At 36.8% G+C, this 18,881-nt stretch overlaps 1 protein-coding gene across 4 annotated transcripts in view; it reads left to right on the forward strand.

Annotated features, from left to right (window-relative positions):
- Positions 1-18,881, forward strand: part of LOC120631458 (kinesin light chain) — a 75,892-nt gene that overhangs the window by 30,699 nt on the left and 26,312 nt on the right. For all 4 annotated transcript variants that reach the window (XM_039901059.1, XM_039901061.1, XM_039901060.1 and 1 more), the window contains one exon: positions 13,907-14,120. In XM_039901059.1, coding sequence (XP_039756993.1) covers positions 13,932-14,120 — 189 coding nt within the window. In that variant the 5' untranslated portion in view covers positions 13,907-13,931. The remainder of the gene's footprint in view (positions 1-13,906; positions 14,121-18,881) is intronic.

Below are 18,881 nucleotides of genomic sequence, written 5' to 3' on the forward strand. Positions count from 1 at the left end.
ATTATGTTATGAATCTGAGACATATCTGTGAAACCGAAAACCTAATAGTTTTTGATTAATTCACTTTTTTACTGATAAAATCAGATACATCCCTATCACCACATGCTAAATTAAAATCATGGGACTCCTGCCACTTTATTAGGTAGCGTAGCGTAGGTACTATGCGCGTGTCGGTCTTTTATCTTCAATAGGGTTGTCATAAGTAAACACTGAGAATGTTTTGAATACGTTGGTATGGAAAAAAAGGCTTTTTTTGATTTAATATTTTGCATGGGGTTGATTGCTTATGAAATATACGTATGCATGCTTCAAAATTATTTCGTGATTCTATTACACGTTGTATATCATCACGCTAAGACCGATATGAGCATAGCACCAATGAACAAAGTCGGGTTTTATTTCCTTTTGAGAGCTTCCGTTGCGTGCGATGTGTAAACGGTTAAAGTTTCGATAAAATCATGTATGACAAAGTTGTTCTCCTTTAAAAGTTCTAAAAAAAAGTCCGCGCCATCATTTGTCCTTTCTTTTAAGCTTAAGTTATACGCGGACGACGTCGCGAAGGACCGCTAGCTATTACATAACAAAGTCGATCTCGAGGCAATCTGAACCATGATGCTAGATTATAACGATCCTCCCGCACAGTGGTGACCGCTGTAGTCCTATGATTGGAGTTCCCTGGTTCGAGCCGGGATCCGGGAGATAACACCCTACCGACAAAGACGTGCTGCTAAACTATATAGCTCTCCGGAACGATGCCGTAGGAACCGACAAGGGGTACCAAAAAAAAGATAATTTATGAGTAAGTTTGCGAAGATCTTGACTTGCGAAAGCTACGAGTACGTTAACTGTTGAAAACCATCCACTGTTGAATTGTTTTAACTTTAACTTTTAAATTTTGAACATGCTTTTTTTTGGCTGTCTAAAACGTGAATAGTGCAATTAAATCCGGCTAACAGGAGCATGAATGAATAGAGAAGTAGAGAGATATAGAACTTTTATGTACTGAAAATTATGAGTGTGAGAGAGAAAAAAATATGTACTGAAAAAATCAGGAAAATGTAAAACAAAGCAAAGCTTATGCAATTGGAAATATATACCGGTAACAAAAGGAGAAATGAGAGGAGACAAAGTGAAAAAATGATTTTGAGTGTGAAAGAGGTAGAACTTTCCTATGCTGAAAAATTCAGGAAAATGTAAAACAAAGCTTGGCTAATCCAATTAGGGTAGCGTCACCGGACGAACGGAAGGGTAATCGATGCGTCTAGACAAACTGGGGAGCACAGAGAGGTGCTCAAAAAGACCCCACATCTCTCAGAGTGTAATATCTGTTATTTTAAGTCGGGATCATTGATGTTAGCAACCAAAGATGCACACTTGTAGTATCTGTTGAAATACGTTGAATCTGTTGAATGTGGTTGAAGTGTCTGGATTGCCTTGTACGATATAACATGATTTTAAACCATAATTTCAAATTTCTGTTTGTGCTATAATATGTATTTATTCTATTATGACAGGTATTTAAACCGCCGTACGACAGGTATTTAAAGGGCCAAGGCCTCAAAAGGCCTATGTAAAATGTATGCTGTGTATATGCCAAGATAAATCCGCCTACAAATATACTCATTAGGGCCTTACTAGTAAACGATGTAAAGGCTATAGCTGGTGACTATTTTTATCTCTGTACTGTCACCGGTAATTTGACATTTTAAATAATAATACCAATAATTGCGTAACCAAGCAACCGCTTTATTACATTTATAAGGAGTAGTTTTGTAATTTGTAATGTAGGCTAGTATATCCGAAGATCGAAGATAAGATAAGGACGAGACAATTAGAAGGAATTAGAAGAGAAGTTAATAAGTATATTTATTTAGCGTTAAACGTAAAACTTTTAGATCTTCGAGAACAAAGCACGGAGCTTTAACGAACAGCAGCTAACGACTCTTCAGTGCTATTGTATACTTTTAAATATTAATACGTACCAGTATATAAATTTACTAAATTTAGTAATACTTGCGGTGCGTAATAAATAAGAAAAAGTCTGTCTATAAATTTGAATTTTACATAAATTTCAATGCGGAAATCTCCGGGCCGAATCTTACAAAAATGTGGTTTGGCATTTATATTTTTAATGCACAAACTTCAGTGCACAAGCCCACATGGTTTTGGTCCATACCTACTTAAGTTGTAAGCATATATGTCTTTAGCATTCGTTACATCTGACAAGTTCTGTAGGTATATCTTTAGTTTTGTATATCACAGGCATCGGCTTCATTTCTTTTTAAAGATAGAAAGAACAGAATTTCTAACGAGAGACACGGCCATTTTATGCAAACAAACTCAAGTTGCGGAGGGAAAATATGAATTCATTTAAACGGCACCGACTTTTTTTTTTGCTTTTTTGATTTATACATCCCTGGTTAAGTTTAAGAAGACAAAGCGTAGACTTTTGCCTCTACCTCTTAACTACGAAATAGTTATGTAGTGTTTTTCAAATGTGACGAACACTGCTTAACTAACGATTCCGTATACGTTTACGTTTTGTATGTCGTATTCAATATCTAGATTTTGGACGATATTTTTTTTCTTTAACGTTATATTATTAACTAGCCGCCCGCAACTTTGTTTGCGTTTGATTTTGTTTTTTGATGTGGCATTAAATTTAATCAGATCTACAGGTCTAAAAAAAAATAAAGTATTCAGTATCGCTAAGCCTTAAATGAGGGGTTTGCTGCTGTCTGCTGAGGAGTTCTGTCCTCTATCTCCAACCAGAGTTTGGGCAAAATTAAACACATATTATAACCTCTATAGTACAAAAAATCGGTTTTAATTATTTAAATCGGTTATAATTTGTCGGAGTTATGGTGTAATATCGTCAAACATTTATCCCCATCTCCCAAAGGAACCGCTTAATGTCGGGATAAAAAGTATCCTATATTACTTCTAACACTTCCAAGAATATGTGTACAAAGTTTCATGAGGATCGGTTAAGTAGTTTTTGGGTGAAATCGTTACAAACAAACTTACATTGACATTTATAATATTAAGTAGGGATTTAATTCAATTCAGTTCGTTTATTTGCTGATTGGTTTTACAATGTTGGTAGATACAAAATTGTACCGAATTGAAGAGGTCAGACTTAATGCATTTTCTGGACATTTAATCGCATTGACGCTTGAGTTAACGTTTCCAAAAAGTTCTTGTTGTCTTTAATTGTTGTTTCAAGTTGGAGGTCCCGGATTCGATTCCTGGCAGGTGCATTTTGGGAAATTTATAATTTCTGTATTTTCTAATGTCTGCTCTGATTGGCTATTTACCACCCTACCGACAAAGACGTGCCGCTAATCGATATAACTGCTATACTCCCTAACAGGTTAGCCCGATGCCATCTTAGATTGCATCATCATGTACCACCAAAGATTGCAGTCAATATCTAACTTGTAGTGGAATAAAAAACCAATATTTCTAGCTCTGGGAGGACGTAAAATCATTTCTCAGTAGAATATTCTTTGTACAGCTCCTGAAACCGTAAGCCTTGCTTATGAGGGTTGCCGCCCTTGGTTACCGTGGCGACGGGGATATTTTATGCGCCTCGCGTCCGCTATTACCTACCCCTTGGGGTGGTGGGGGCTGAAACTTCGGGAAGGTTGTAATAACCTCTGTTTTCTATACTATAGAAACATGATACTCTGACTTGGCGTATTCCAAATTAGTTTAGCGATATAACTTGTTGCTACTTTTGTTGTATATAACAAGCTGTTGCCCACGACATCGTCCGTCTTTTTGGGTTTTTTTAATTCCGCTGGAATCGTTCAATATTATCTAACTGTTGTTATATAATTATAAGTTTTATTGGCAAAGGATTTCCGCTTTTAATTTCTGTAACTATCCAAGAACCGCCATGTGTAATTAATCATTATCTTGCAACCATGCATTTTGTATCAGTTTTGAGATAAAAAATGTACATGTATTAGACTTTAGTGATTGTTTCCGATGTCAGCTAGAAATTGATTGATTTTGACGGTATTACTCCTTTTACATTTGCTTTAAGAAAATCTAAGATATCTCGTAAGTTATACCTTTGTATATTGGACACGTTTAGTAATTCAACTAATAGGTATATTAAACACGGAACTTTAGAAATGTAAATCGGCTAGTCTACGACAGTCACCTCAGCTGGTATTGGAAAGCCCTGGTATGGAGTCTTTATTCCTTTCCCGGGTGTATGATATACCCATTTCGGTACCCGTATCGTTCGTAAATTAAGGCATAGAGTAATTGAAGTAAAACTTGTTAAGGCGCGACTAGGGAGTAACTCAGTTTTTATCTGACGGAAGTAACGCTTACGTCAGACGTCTGTGTAGTTTCCGCTATTTAAAAATAATAATTTAGATTGGTCGTAAGTCATATATTCCACGCTTCTTCACTTATACGCCGGCTAGTGGCAAATATCATAATCAATTGGGATTATTTATTTCTAATATTTTTAAAGGGATCAATTGTGAATAGTAAAGTGAATAATAATACAATAGTTAAAAAAAAAAAATTGCAAAGTTTTTTGGAAATCTCTAATATACCTAAAATAAATTAGTAATAATTTTTTTTTCGATTGCGACATTCTATAATATTCAATGACAAGGTTATATTAACATGTGCTGATCTAACCTCCATTTTTCTACTCTCAATTATTCTGTTTAATAAATGAAAATATTTATAGAATGTGAAATTGATACTAATGAATTTGAAATAGAATATAAAATGAAATAGTGAATATTGAATGAAATGGCGGAGTCCCAGGAACATTTTACTCTCATCAATAAATAATAATTAAAGTTTTACATCAATCGCGCGTAAAGGTTTCACGTACACTTTTTTTTAGTCCTACAATGGTCTGACGAAGGCGTCGATCCTATTATGTGTACCTATCCTTATACATTAAAATCTAGGTCTAACAGGAACGTGCAAAGCATACAAAGGATGCTAATAGTAAACTCAAAACAACAAGTTTGTACTCCGTGACACGAACATGGAATTATCACCTGCCGTCATCCTGCCGTATGCAACTACTTTGTGGTGACATTGAAGTTCTAAAAATAAAACCCGCGACAATTTCATACACGCGGTAGAAGAAACATCTGCGGGTGCAATTCCAGAGCTAATTGGATGAAGGTCATTTAACTTGGATATGGTCAAAAAGCTTTAACTTCAAAATGTTGCTGCCATAATGAAGACTGCATCACCACTTTTGTGCCAGAGCTCGTTCGGGGCAGTTTATCACTTTGTTAAACGAGTTTCTTGCACGGCTTGCGAGGTGTTGGTGAGGGTGGAGAACCATACATAATAATAATAATTTCCTATTATAATAATAAGGATTACATGTATGATAAATAAGCATGGCTTTAAATTGCTCTAACCTCATAGCTAAACATTAATGTGACAGTGAGATGGTGATAACAAAAAAAACCTGGCTAAGTTTGTTGTGGGCTCTTCTTAGACCATGGCGCATTTGGAAACCTCCTAGCTTTAGTTTTAAGTTAACGAATGCAGTTATTACCATCAGTAACATTAGTGTCAACATGTTAAGTATAAGAAGGCTTCATAAGTGCCTGTGATAAGGTCTACATTAATTAAACATTTTTGAATTTGAATTTAAAATAATAACTATAAAAAAACTAGTATGGAAGCAAAAATACTTTAAAAATATTCCTGGTTCAGACTTTCCTCATTTTGTGTTTTTTGTTTTAATAATAAAGAGAAAAGAAAAAAAATGTTTTATTGTGGCAACAGGCCAACTAAATAGGTATTTCATTTAGTAATTCAAAAACAAAAAGTGTTGACGATCTCTGCTGCATAATTTAGGTGACTCTTATGCTGTATGAATCAGTGGCCATCCTTCCTTAATATTGATTAAGAGAGTATCCCTACTATACTTACTATACTATAAATGTCAATGTAAGTTTGTTTGTTACGCTTTCACGCAAAAACTACTTAACCGATCCTCATGAAACTTTGTACGCATATTCTTGGAAGTGTTAGAAGTAATATAGGATACGTTTTATCCCGACATTAAGCTCGGTTCCTTTGGGAGAGGGGATGAAAGTGTTTGACGATTTTACACCATAACTCAGCCAAATTATAACCGATTTAAATAATTATTTTTGTACTATAGAGATGTGTTTAATTTTGTCCAAACTGTGTAAATCTGATGAACGTGGTTGGAGATAGAGGACAGAACTCCTCAGTGGACAGCAGCAAACCCCTCATTTAAGGCTTAGCGATACTGAATACTTTTTTTTTTTTTTTAGAACTACAACTAAATTGAATGCCACATCAAAAAACCAAATCAAACGCAGACGAAGTCGCTGGCAACAATAGTATTGATATAAAGCGGTGATAGCCTAATGAGTAAGGTTTCGACTTGCCTTTCGTCGTCGAGTCACTAACTTTTCGGAGTTATGTGCATCTTTTCATTTAAGCAATTTAAATATTATATGTATTAAACGATGGAGGAAAACATCGTGATGAAACCTGCATGCCCGAGAGTTCTTCATAACGATCTCAAGGGCGTGTGAAGTCTACCAACCAATCCACACTTGGCCAGCGTGGTACACTACGGCGCGACCTTCTCATTCTGAGAGGAGAACCGTGCTCTGTTGTGGGGTTGACGATGAAGATCTATATTGTGACGAAATAAACAAGATATGAGTTAATTAACCATTCGATGGCGATAGGGGGACTTTATTTATTTATTTATACTCTTTATTTGTACACCACTCAGAAAAACGAGACAAAAAACGAACAAACACATTAAGAATGAAGGAGGATACATAAGGCGGCCTTATCGCTAAGTAACGATATCTGCCAGGCAACCTTAGGATTAGGAAAACTAAAAAGAAAACAAATAGGTGGGGTACACTATTTAGTACATACATACGAATATCTACATACTAATACATAAACCAGACTTTCCAATGCCACTCTGAAGCTTGCTGAAGATTTCGAATATGAACTCTTAGTTCTCCTACGTTCTCGTTACGACGGACATCGAACTTTATTATTCTTTGTTTTAGCAGTGAACACATTTCCTTTATATCCGCACGAGCACGAGGTAATTTTTAAACTCACACCTAGACAAGGAAGTTTAGCGTACGAAATAAAAGTTTAAGACGACGTTGAGGGGGCTTTATCCGCCCCATGTGGTGCAATGCGAAAGTAATAAACTGTTTCGGCAGACCGCTGAGGGATTTCAGAGGATTTCACGGTGTTGCCTCCGTTGCAGAATTTATTCTGCAACGGAGAATTTAATTTTTAATTTAACTATATGTTGGTCTTTGACTGCGATGTCACCCGCGCTGCTAGCACTGTTCGGATACATTAAATAAATAAATAAATAAATATACTTCGACAATATACACATCGCCATCTAGCCCCAAAGTAAGCATAGCTTGTGTTATGGGTACTAAGATGACTGAGTATAATTATATGAATAATATACATTAACACCCAGAATCCAGATACTTAAAAAACTTTCAGGTTCATCACACAAACATTTTCCAGTTGTGGGATTCGAACCCACGACCTTGGCTCAGAAAGCAGGGTCGCTGCCCACTGCGCCAATCGGCCGTCATTGTTCTTCCTGTTGAAAGGACAACATTTTATCTTCTCCCTCAGCTTTATTAACTGTCTGAGCATATTGGCGCACATATGGAAGTAATATACGTATAATAATAAACGGGGGGTAAACTTCTTCTCTCCCGGTATTTGACGGGCGATTGGCGCAGTGGTCAGCGACCCTGTTTTTTGAGTCCAAGGCTGTGGTTTCGATTCCCACAACTGGAAAATCTTATAATGACGAAATGAATAACAAAAAAATTAATGCATGCACTAAACGCAAAATGATGATGAAAACGCACTCACCAAACCAATTGTGAAATGGCCGCACCGCTAACGCATCGTGAGAATATGCGACAGGAAATCACATAATATGCAAATCGTTCGACAATTTTGATATGGGTCAATAGCTTTAACGTCCTTCCTTTGGTTTCATAGTTATGAAACATACTTTAAGTGCGGTAAAGCGGTGATAGCCCAGTTGGCACAAGCTCGACTTCACTTTTGCGGGGCCGAATTCGAATCCCAATACGTACCTCCAACTTTTTTTAGTTATGTGCGTTTAAAGTAATTAAAATATCACTTTCTTCAACGGTGAACAAAAAACATCGTGAGGAAACCTTCATGCCTGAGAATTCTACATGATGTTCTCAAAGGTGTGTGGAGCCCAAGTGGCGTGCATACGGGGTATGCACTAAGCGGGCAGATGATATAAAAAAAAACTTCATTACGAGTTTTATAAAACTTAAGGGTATGCCTATCCTGTAAGAGTTATAAAAAGCCTGCCTTTTAGCTTTATAGCACAAATTTTCTTCTCTTTCTATCATCCGCAAACCCTGTGACGGCCGATTGGCGTAATTTGCAGCGAGCCTGCTTTCTGAGTCCAAGGCCGTGGGTTCAATTCCCACAACTGGAAAATGTTCGTGTGATGAGAATAATTGCTTTTCAGTGTCTGGGTGTTTATATGTATACTCTAAGTATTTATGTATATTATTTATAAAAATATTCAACAGTCATCTTAGTACCCATAACACAAGCTACGCTTACTTTGGGGCTAGATGGCGATGTGCGTATTGTTGTAATATATTTATTTATTATTATGTGGATACCCTCTTTGCACGCGACTATTGGAGCCCACCAATCCGCACTGGGCCAGCTTGGTGGACTAGGGCCTTAACCCATTCTCATTGTGGGAGCTGACCCGTGCCCAGTAGTGGGTTGATATGATGATGACGATGATGATGCTTCTTTCGATATACTATGACTAGTTATTGCAAACATAATGTTTCCAGCCAAATTACAACCAGTGACATTAGTTTAGTAGCAGAAAGCTTTTTGTGACAGAGATCGTTCGGGAATATACTACCGCAATGCTTTTTACTGGCGCAAAGCAACACTGTAATTGCAGGGACATGAAGCTTAACTTGAACTTGAGCTTCGGGTTGACTCAGGGCGGTACGTTGCGGGATGTGATCCTGGCATGCGTTATTATGCATAAAAAATATCTTATTTAACCCATTTTTCTGCATTAAATAACTTGATTGTTAATGTAAACCAAAGTGGCACGGCATGGTATAAACTTGTGTATTGCATGATTAAAGTATTCATTATTATCGTCTACAGAAAAGTCCGCGAGGGAATATATCTAACTTATCATAGTTAAATCGCGATAGCAGCTTTTGTGTTCCAAAATTTTATTAAATCACCGTTAGAAACAAAAGAAGGTAAATAAATAGTTTTATCATTGAGGGTATTTATGTTTTTACCTAATTCATTCCATTCAATTCATTCAAAAATTCAATAAATCAAATTTTAATAGCTCCGATTATTTTTTACAAGAATACATTAACTTAAAATATAATTTCAAAACGAAAAGTCACGGGCAGCAACTAGGTAGTGAATTTAATATGATGAAAACAAGTTATAAATCAAAGTTAGCTTTAATCTGACGATTGCCCCCAATCTCATGGCGCATGTCAACCTGTGGTAAAATAATCCTTCCAAATTGGATTTATATTTGAGTAGCCGAATCCTATTAGGAAAATAGGCCGGCGATTGTTTAAGGGTTTGCTTGGTTATTGTTTGGCCTAAAATTTTGAGCTCCAGTAGTTGAGTCGGAACGTATGGGACAAACGGAAACACTTAAAATTTTTTAATACTATAACTGTTGCTGCTGTTACCCGCGACCCTTGGCCACTTTTATAACGGTTTGCACCAATCCTGTGGGAACCGAAAATGAAAAATGTTTGTTAACAATGAACAATCTAACCATAAAAAACGACTGTTGGTACCCGCACTAGGCAAGCCCGTATCGTTGTCATGTTTACAATTCCTGTTAACTTTTCACTCGGTTATCGTGAGTTTTTTCACAATTAAGTAAAAAAGGAAAAACATAGACAATTTTCTATTTCTTGCACATTAGTATCATTTTTATTTATACATAGTCTGCGTCCTCGCAACTAACTCTATACCAAAAATAAAATTGTTTGGTTGCTTAGTTATGTCATGACATTACGCAAAGAAAAACAAACGTACAAACACCGGATTAAATGGACCAAAATAGTATATATATTTTTTTCAATCAGAAAAAAAATATTGATATTTGCCGATACCCCCAAAAGAGCCAAAAAGAGAGATTGGGCCCAAAAGATCTCTCCAACGTAAGATTAGATGAGATTTGACTCGCCCCCACATTTTATGGACGCCTTCTTAGACTCAATATCACTTAGTAGGTGGAATTGCAGTAAAGGTCTAACTTGTAGTGGAATAAAAAAAAAACCGCAAAGTAACTCTTGCTTCTTGAGACTACGAAATCCGAACATAATCCTAGCTATAATTTTAAGTTATCGAATGTAGTTTTCACCATCGTCCATCACCTCGCATTAATGGAAGCAAATATTTATGAACGCTTCATATGTGCCTGTGATAGGCCTGTCTAATTTTTTTTTTGTTAATTCTTTGTTTATTCGGGACTTTTCTTAACAATAAGAATGTCAGCCCCATCCTTCCGTATACGAAAATTAATAATTCCTTCATCTCTTAACTTAAAACCACCTGCCTACATGAATGAAGAATTTTAGAATTGAATATTAAGAAATAATGATCATAAAACTGCTAAAGTCAAAGTGAAAGTCAAAAATATCTTTATTCTTTGTACCCAATGATTTAATTTATTAACTTGACGATCTTTAATATAATTATTCTGACATCTAATATATATTTCTACTAACACTAATTAGAACCCTAAGACGGAAATCGTGTATTTGTATTAACTATAACGGTCAAACTGTTTCTTATCGCTACGCCCTGACAGGGCCATGATTATGTTAAGGCGTAAAAAATAGGATGCAAATAAATAACTAAAATGATGGCACTTTTGATACTACATCCGTCGATAGCTCGATGTCGTGGGATACCACGTCGCACCCCGTTTTCATTTTGCAATTCACTTCCTACTCATTGTCAGGTCGTCTGGGGCCTCACAACATAACAATCCCATTTCATATTCGTCGCTCTGACATAAGTATTATTTTACTTTTTTATTATTTATCTAAACCAATTTAATAAAAAATAAAAAAAAATCTCTACAAGCAGCCCTATTAAAAGTCTCTTTTTAGTGACTACCATCCGGATTGGAAGGCATATGCCACCGAGAAGAAGTCTGCAAGTAACTCAGCAGTCGCTCTTTTCCATCATCAAAAATAATATTTCTTTTATACTATAAATATTGAGTTGTTAAAATTTCTTTATCATCAATTGACATTCGATAACTTTCGATACGTCCACAAGTCGAATGTTTGATGAGCCTATACTATATTGATACTTGTATAAAAATCAGTAAAATATTTTTTTTATTTAATTCAATCGTACATTTTAATGTAGAAGCTATCTCGAGTTTAAAAATTAGAGGACTACACCTAAACAAAATTAATTACAAAAGTACTATTTGAAAACTACACCAGATTTTTTTACAAGAATACACTACTTAAAACAACAGCTAGTACCTTGAAGGGTAACGTTCGTTCCCGCGTTTATTCTCGCACCCAACCTATATTGAAACCAAGGGAAATAAGTATTACCTTATTTCCCCTGGTTTCAGAAGAAGGCCTGAAGTTGACAAGCAATGTTATATGTACTTGTAATATTTCTAAGTAATGATGACTGATAGTGTGGTCATTATATTACATATAATATTGTATCATTCTAGATAAGTAATTAAACCTACTTGAAAGTTGTTCATATACTTACTTTGAAACATCTTGTCACCGAACGGACTTATTGAACGGCTGGACCGATAAGGACAAAATTTTGTTGTGGACCCAAATTCCATTTAAATAACATTTAAGTAATTAAAATATCACTTGCTTCAACGGTGAAGGAAAACATCGTGAGGAAATCTGAGTACCTGAGAGTTGTCCATAATATCTCAAAGGTGTGTGGAGTCCACCAATACGCTGGGCCAGCGTGGTTTACTACAGCCTTAACCCCTTCTCAATGTGGGAGGAGACCCCTGCCATGTAGTGGTCCGGTCATGATTCTACATGATGATGATAATAGTAATAAAATTTAACGTGGCCTTGCTTTTCGGATAGGAAAAAATTTGATAATTTTTCAGTGTCTGGGTGTTCATATGTATATTCTAAGTATTTATGTATATAATTCACATTATATTCATCAGGCATCTTAGTACCCATAACACAAACTAAGCTTACTTTGGGGCTAGATTGCGATGTGTGTATTGTCGTAGTATATTTAAATATTATATATATTGTTATATATTATATTTATTATTATTATTATTATTGTATTGGCGCTATGCTATTTTTAAATCTGTACATACAATGCCAGTCCTTTCAGAAACTTTTGATTACTCGCTCAAAAAGAAAACATAAATTAGGTAAAGATTACATTACCAGTAAAATATTGACCTATATTTAGGGAATGCCATTTTACATGTTCGCCTTTAGAGATGTAATGCAATAGCCTTTATACTTATCCGTTGATACGAGACGTTTAAACTTGATCGGTATCGTTTTCTATCCCAAGGTTCCGTTCACGGTCGCCTGCCTATACTTACTTCGTTTCCTTTGTTTTACGTGCTACAAGTATTTATAGGCGACGTCTGTTGGCATTGCCTTGTGCAGTAAGGAATGTCGTTCCTCTGTTTTAAACGGAAAAAAGGATAAAATACTAGTTCCGACATACGAGCAGCGCTTAAATCTGTAAAGCTTATGTATCTATACCATTCGTAATAGTAAATGGAGGCAAGAGCCACAGGGCAGAATTTAAATTGGGGCGATATTACTAGGGACCTAGTGTGAGCAAAAGATACAAAGATACCGAAATTCCCCGTCAATATAGCCAAAAAAGACCAATAATCCTTTCTAAGGTTTACTTATTGCACGCCTCATAAGCGAAGCGTAGAGGTGGGTATTACTGTCAGTTTACGCACACCGAGTGATTCTCCAACTTAAAATGTCACTTTTTTATTCTTTATTTCTAGTGAATATAAATAGAAAAATGTTGAGAAAAACACTATTTTTAACACTCATGATATTTTTAAATCTATTTTTATTATTTAAACTAATTAAAAAATTGTTTAAAAAAGTTCTGTCTTGGACGTCCGTGTGTATGTGCGGATCCCGTATCTTGTGGTCACGATAACGAGCGAAATACTTCTACTTATCCAGTTGTTTTTTTTTATAGGCTTCAGTATTTTGAGGAATAGAAGCCTTTTACTTTTCACGGTATAATTAGATGTAGTTTAATTATTATTCACAAATAAATTTTATTGTGATGAATGAAATTATGAGGCGTGCACCTTTAGATTTTCCAACTATTTTTATATTTATGTATAGTACCTATCCGAATTTGTGCGATGTGGTGGCAGCTGATCAGAATACAATTTCACCACCCTTTCTCTCCTCGCGGGTGTTTACGATGCGACTTAGGGAATTAACGGAGCGACTGCGATCACCAACTCATCTGCCCAGGGTGGTGTTTATGGGCAAAACCTCTCTTTGGGGGAGGTATATAGTCCAGCAGTGGACTATTATAGGTTTTGATCATTTTTATAAAAAAAAATACCCTACTCCGCTTGCGGGGCTTTTGAGTACCCAAGAAACCGGTGGTCTGGTCTCCAGAGTAAGGAACCTCCTCACAACACGCGCCGTTTTATGACTGACTACCTTCGAAAGCTTCTTAAGATGTCAACAGGTCGAAGTTTTTCGTGAGAAGACCATTGTCTGAAACAACCATCGGGACTATTGTTATATGTATGTTTCCTCTTCCTCAGAAAGAAGATCGAATCGCTCGGCAAGATGACGGCGATGACGCAGGAGGAGATGGTGGCGGGCGCTCGCACCGTGGCCGCGGGGCTTGAGGCTCTGCGGGCAGAGCACGCGCAACTGCTGGCTGGCCTGGCCGCCAACACGGAGCATGAGAGCGAGAAGGTGGCCCTTGTACGCAAGAGCATCGACGCCATCGAGCTAGGGATCGGAGAGGCGCAGGTGAGCTTCGTCTTGTTTTTCATTATAACCCTCGAAGAAGCGGTGATAGCGTAGTGGGTAAGGCATCGGCTTTCCTTTCGTGGAGACCGCGTTCGAGCCCCGGCACGCACCACTGTCTTTCCCAAGGTGCTGAAGTGGTAAGCGCATCGTTGGTCAACCCCCAACGTGGTGGAAAGACGACATTAAGCGCACAGAACCGTCGAATTTTGAACTCCCTACATAAGACATAGTCCAGCAGTGGACGTTTATTGGTTGATATGATAACTGACAACAAAATAACAAAATCAGCCAGTGTCTAGGTGTGCGCTATATACGCCCTAAAAAATAAAGTATTTATTTGAAAAAGATCTGGTTGGCCACATACACATATAAATGTAAACATTTTGTGTTTTATGTATATATGTCTTGAATTGAGATAAATTAATAAAGCTTAGTATAATGTCACTATAAATAATTATAAGGGTGGCCGAGTTCGAATCCCAGCACGCATTTCTAACTTTTCTAAGTTGCGTTTTAAGTAATTAAAATACCACTTGCTTCAACGGTGAAGGAAAACATCGTGAGGAAACCTGCTTGCCTGAAAGATCTACATAATGTTCTCAAAGGTGTGTGGAGTCCGACCGATCCACACAGGGCCACGGCCCGTGGACTAAGGGTTTCGTCGCTTACCGATCTCTTATCATTTTATACCAAAATAAGCGTTAACAGGTTAGCCCGCTACCATCTCATAGTGGAATAAAAAAAAAATATTCTAGAATTCCATGGCTGCAACATGGTTTCGGTTATTGGATTGGACAGACGATACAAACCTGGACGAAGGCTCGACGTGCCAACCCTACCGTCTGTCTGTATGCATATTTACAAGCCAGACGTAGACTTTTAAAGCGCTCTATAAATAAAGTGGAATGCACTTTATTGACACCGTAAATCTTTACATGCAATTACAATGGAAGCGGGTGTTCATTAAAATCGGTTCAATCTATTTAAGTGTAAAGGCTTTTATTGCTTCAATTAGATTAAGTAGGTAATTCTCATGGAGTATCTTCGGATCTCACTGAGTATTTATCACTGAGTAGTGGCAAAAACCATAGACAGGTTATACGAGTTGCTTCGTGAAAATCGATTGGTGAAATCTAAATGTATGCCAATTAACCTTCTTTGATTAGGCGTTACTATTTATTTAGGCATTACCTACCTTGATCGTAGTTAGTGAAAAGGAGCAATAAGTCTACGAGCGCGAGCTTTTAATCTAACATATCTAACTTTCGTAAGTGCTACATGCAAGCCTTTATTCTGCAAAGCGTAGTAACCGACCTATTTTCCGAAGCCTTTCAACTTTCGTCTAAAGTCTAGACACGTGACCTATATTACTTGAAAGGTCTAAGTGAGGGCTGAGCCTCAAAGAGGATACTTGAAAGGAGATGAAGTATGTAGGACGTGGTTTAGTTTATGAGTTGATCTCTGCGATACAGAAGCTTTAGTGAGAGGCATGATGTACATCTTACGTGCCGATGTTGACATTTGAGCACCCATCACTCTGCAGGTTGCAGGCATGCAGGTTGGCGGACTTTAAAACCCTACTAATATTATAAATGCGAAAGTTTGTAATGAATGGAGGAAAGGATGTCTATTTATTCTTTGAAGCAAAAAATACTGAAATTTGAAATGGAGATAGATAATAGCCGGGGTTAACACAAAGGATTTATTATCCCTGAAAAATGTAGGATTCCCGAGAGAATTTTTCAGGGTTTTAATGAGTTGGACTATACATCCCAAAAATAATGAAACAGAGGCAGTGAAAAGACCTGCTAATAGCCTTCAAAAATGGTTGGAGGCTTCGGCCGTGGCTAACACCCTACCGAAAAGAAATGCCACTAAGCGATTAAGTCTGTACTAAATTAAATTATAAAAATCTTAAACACAATTTAAACATTCATTCAACATTCCCGTCTCCACAACAGAATCATTGAACTCTTCACCAGATATGGCTCTCTCTCTATTAAAGGAAAATGTGCCTCAGTGTAACCATTCTTTTAATTTCAGGCATTTTAGTGGCTCTGACGTTATTAAAGCCTTTAAATTATTAATTAATAAAAAACAAATGACTTGTGGCGCATTTCCGTTGCCATTCTCAAATTACTAATTGATATCATTGCAACCGATTAAGCATTAATATTTAATAACTGTATAGATTGTGGTGTGTTTCCTGACTTAATGAAACATAGTAAAATAGTTCCTTTGTTTAAATCGGGTAGTACTTCTGACCGCACTAACTTCAGACCAATATTAGTACTGCCCACTTTCAGTTAAATTTTTGAAAAACTTATTTTAAATCAGTTACTTTCCTATTTTCATAAGTATGATTTACTCCACGTAAAACAATTTGGTTTTACACGGGGTCGCTCAACTATCGACGCTGGTGTTGAGCTAATACGAAATATATTTGAAGCTTAGGAGGAGTCACGTGATGCACTTGGTGTGTTCTGTGACTTATCTAAGGCGTTTGATTGAGTTCAACACGAAACGTTAGTTAGGAAACTACACCACTATGAAATTCAGGGTGTAGCTCTAGACTTAATGAGTAACTATCTACGCGATAGGGTTCAAAAAGTCGACGTGAATGGAAAACGGATCAGTTGTGAAAATAGGTGTCCCACAGGGGTCTATATTAGGACCATTTCTGTTCCTTATTTACATTAATGACCTTCCTTACCTTGCCAAGGACAAACACGGGATAGTTCTGTTTGCCGATGATACAGACTTTTAAAATAAATCGACGTGAACTAGCTTTTGACGACGTAAACAACTGTTGCTAAAGTGGTACAGTGGTTTGAAGCTAATAATTTGGTTCTTAACGGAAAAAAACCAAGTGTATAAAATTCACTTTACCTAATGTTAAACACGTGCCTACTGTAAACCACTGTACTACTTAATAATGAGGAACTAAAACTAGAGGATACGACAGTTTTTCTAGGAATAACGTTAGATTCTAAACTTCAATGGGGCCCTCATGTAAATAATTTTTCGAACAGGCTTAGTTCTGCTGCCTATGCGGTAAAGAAGATACGCCATATGGCCGACGTAGAAACTGCTAGACTGGTATATTTTAGTTACTTTCACAGCATTATGTCCTATGGAATTTTACTTTGGGGTAATGCTGCTGATATTAGCACTATTATCGTGCTACAGAAGAGGGCTGTTCGTTCTATCTACAAAATGGGTCCGAGAGAGTCATTGAGAGATAAATTTAAAGATCTTAAAAAAATTACAGTGTATAGTCAGTACATATTTGAAAATCTAATGTACGTTCATAAAAACATTTCTAAATTTAAGAAAAAATGTGACTGCAATAATTTAAACATTAAAAGTAAGAATAAACTTACAGTGCTAGTTTAATACTAGGTTGCATAAAATTCATAATTCGTTTAAAGGAAATTGCATACAATTCTACAATAAACTACCAATTGACATCTTGGAGATGTCTCTAAAAGTTCAAAGTTTGTATGAAACGTAAGCTTATCGAAAAGTCCTTTTATAGTATAAAGGACTACGTAATCGATAAAAAAGCTTGGGTGTAAATTATTGCTCTAACCAGGTTGCTCTTCTAATAATTTAAAATGACATTGTAAGATGGGCTAAGTTTGTTGTGGGCTTCTTCTTAGACCAGGACGCATTTGGAACCCTCGTAGCTTTAGTTTTAAGTTTACGATTACGAGCTTTCGCTTGGTTGTTGGATCAATGGTCGGATACAGAAGGCCTTGAAACGGCACGTATTGTGAGAAGGTTCCTCACTCTAGAGACTCGACGCCGGGTCGCTTGGGTACTCAAAAGCCCCGCAAGGGGTTTTTTTTTATAAATTTTTGAAAATTATAAAAAAACATGTATAATAATAAATGATAGTAAAAAAAGCAAAGAAAAATCGAGGGCATCCAAAACACTTCGCAACATTAACCGACAAAGCACTCCGCCCTCGTTCTGAACTGCACACATTTGTAGAGAATCTCCCCGGGCCAGTTGTTAGTTCAACAACCCCTTGTCGGCGCGCGCTCGCTTTGTGTCGCCATGATTAAGGGGTGCAATCTCATCTACACACGTGGGGTGCATGCTGGATCATATTTCAAGTGCTGTTTGCTTTTTTTTTAAATCCACAAAACAGACGCTTTGAAAATTTGTCTGCGAATATCGAATCGATCGTATCTATTATGAGTTTTTCTTACAAGTATTCGCTTGATTACGATTAAACGGGATGGCAAGTGATGCTGTTTAGTGAACGAACGGGTGTTCGTGCTCGGGGACCGAGGTCCGACCATTCGTCTTTAGAAGTTGTATATTATATTATAACAACAAAAACAAATTTACAAAACAGATTACTATCAGAATTAAGCTTAATGTGTTATCTTAACTTAATCGCTCCGAAACCGGAGCATCCTCAGGAGATGTTGACTTAACAATGAGTAATTGTTAAGAAACGTGCGTAGAGGGTATATTGCCGAAGATCTGTTTGGTGTGGAGTATAAGGATTGAAGAAATTATGAATTACACCACACAGATTCTCCTGCTTTTCGCGGAGTATAGCAAATTAAGCTTAAATTTGATAATATATCATGGATTTCCGCAAAGTAATGCCAGCTTAATAAATAAATAAACTATTATCTTATTTCATAATCATCATCATATCGACCCAATATCGGCCCACTACAGGGCACGGGTCTCCTCCCACAATGAGAAGGGGTTAAAGCCGTAGTCCACCAAGCTGGTCCA

This window comes from Pararge aegeria, chromosome 18, assembly GCF_905163445.1.
Source record: "Pararge aegeria chromosome 18, ilParAegt1.1, whole genome shotgun sequence".
Lineage (NCBI taxonomy): Eukaryota > Metazoa > Arthropoda > Insecta > Lepidoptera > Nymphalidae > Pararge > Pararge aegeria.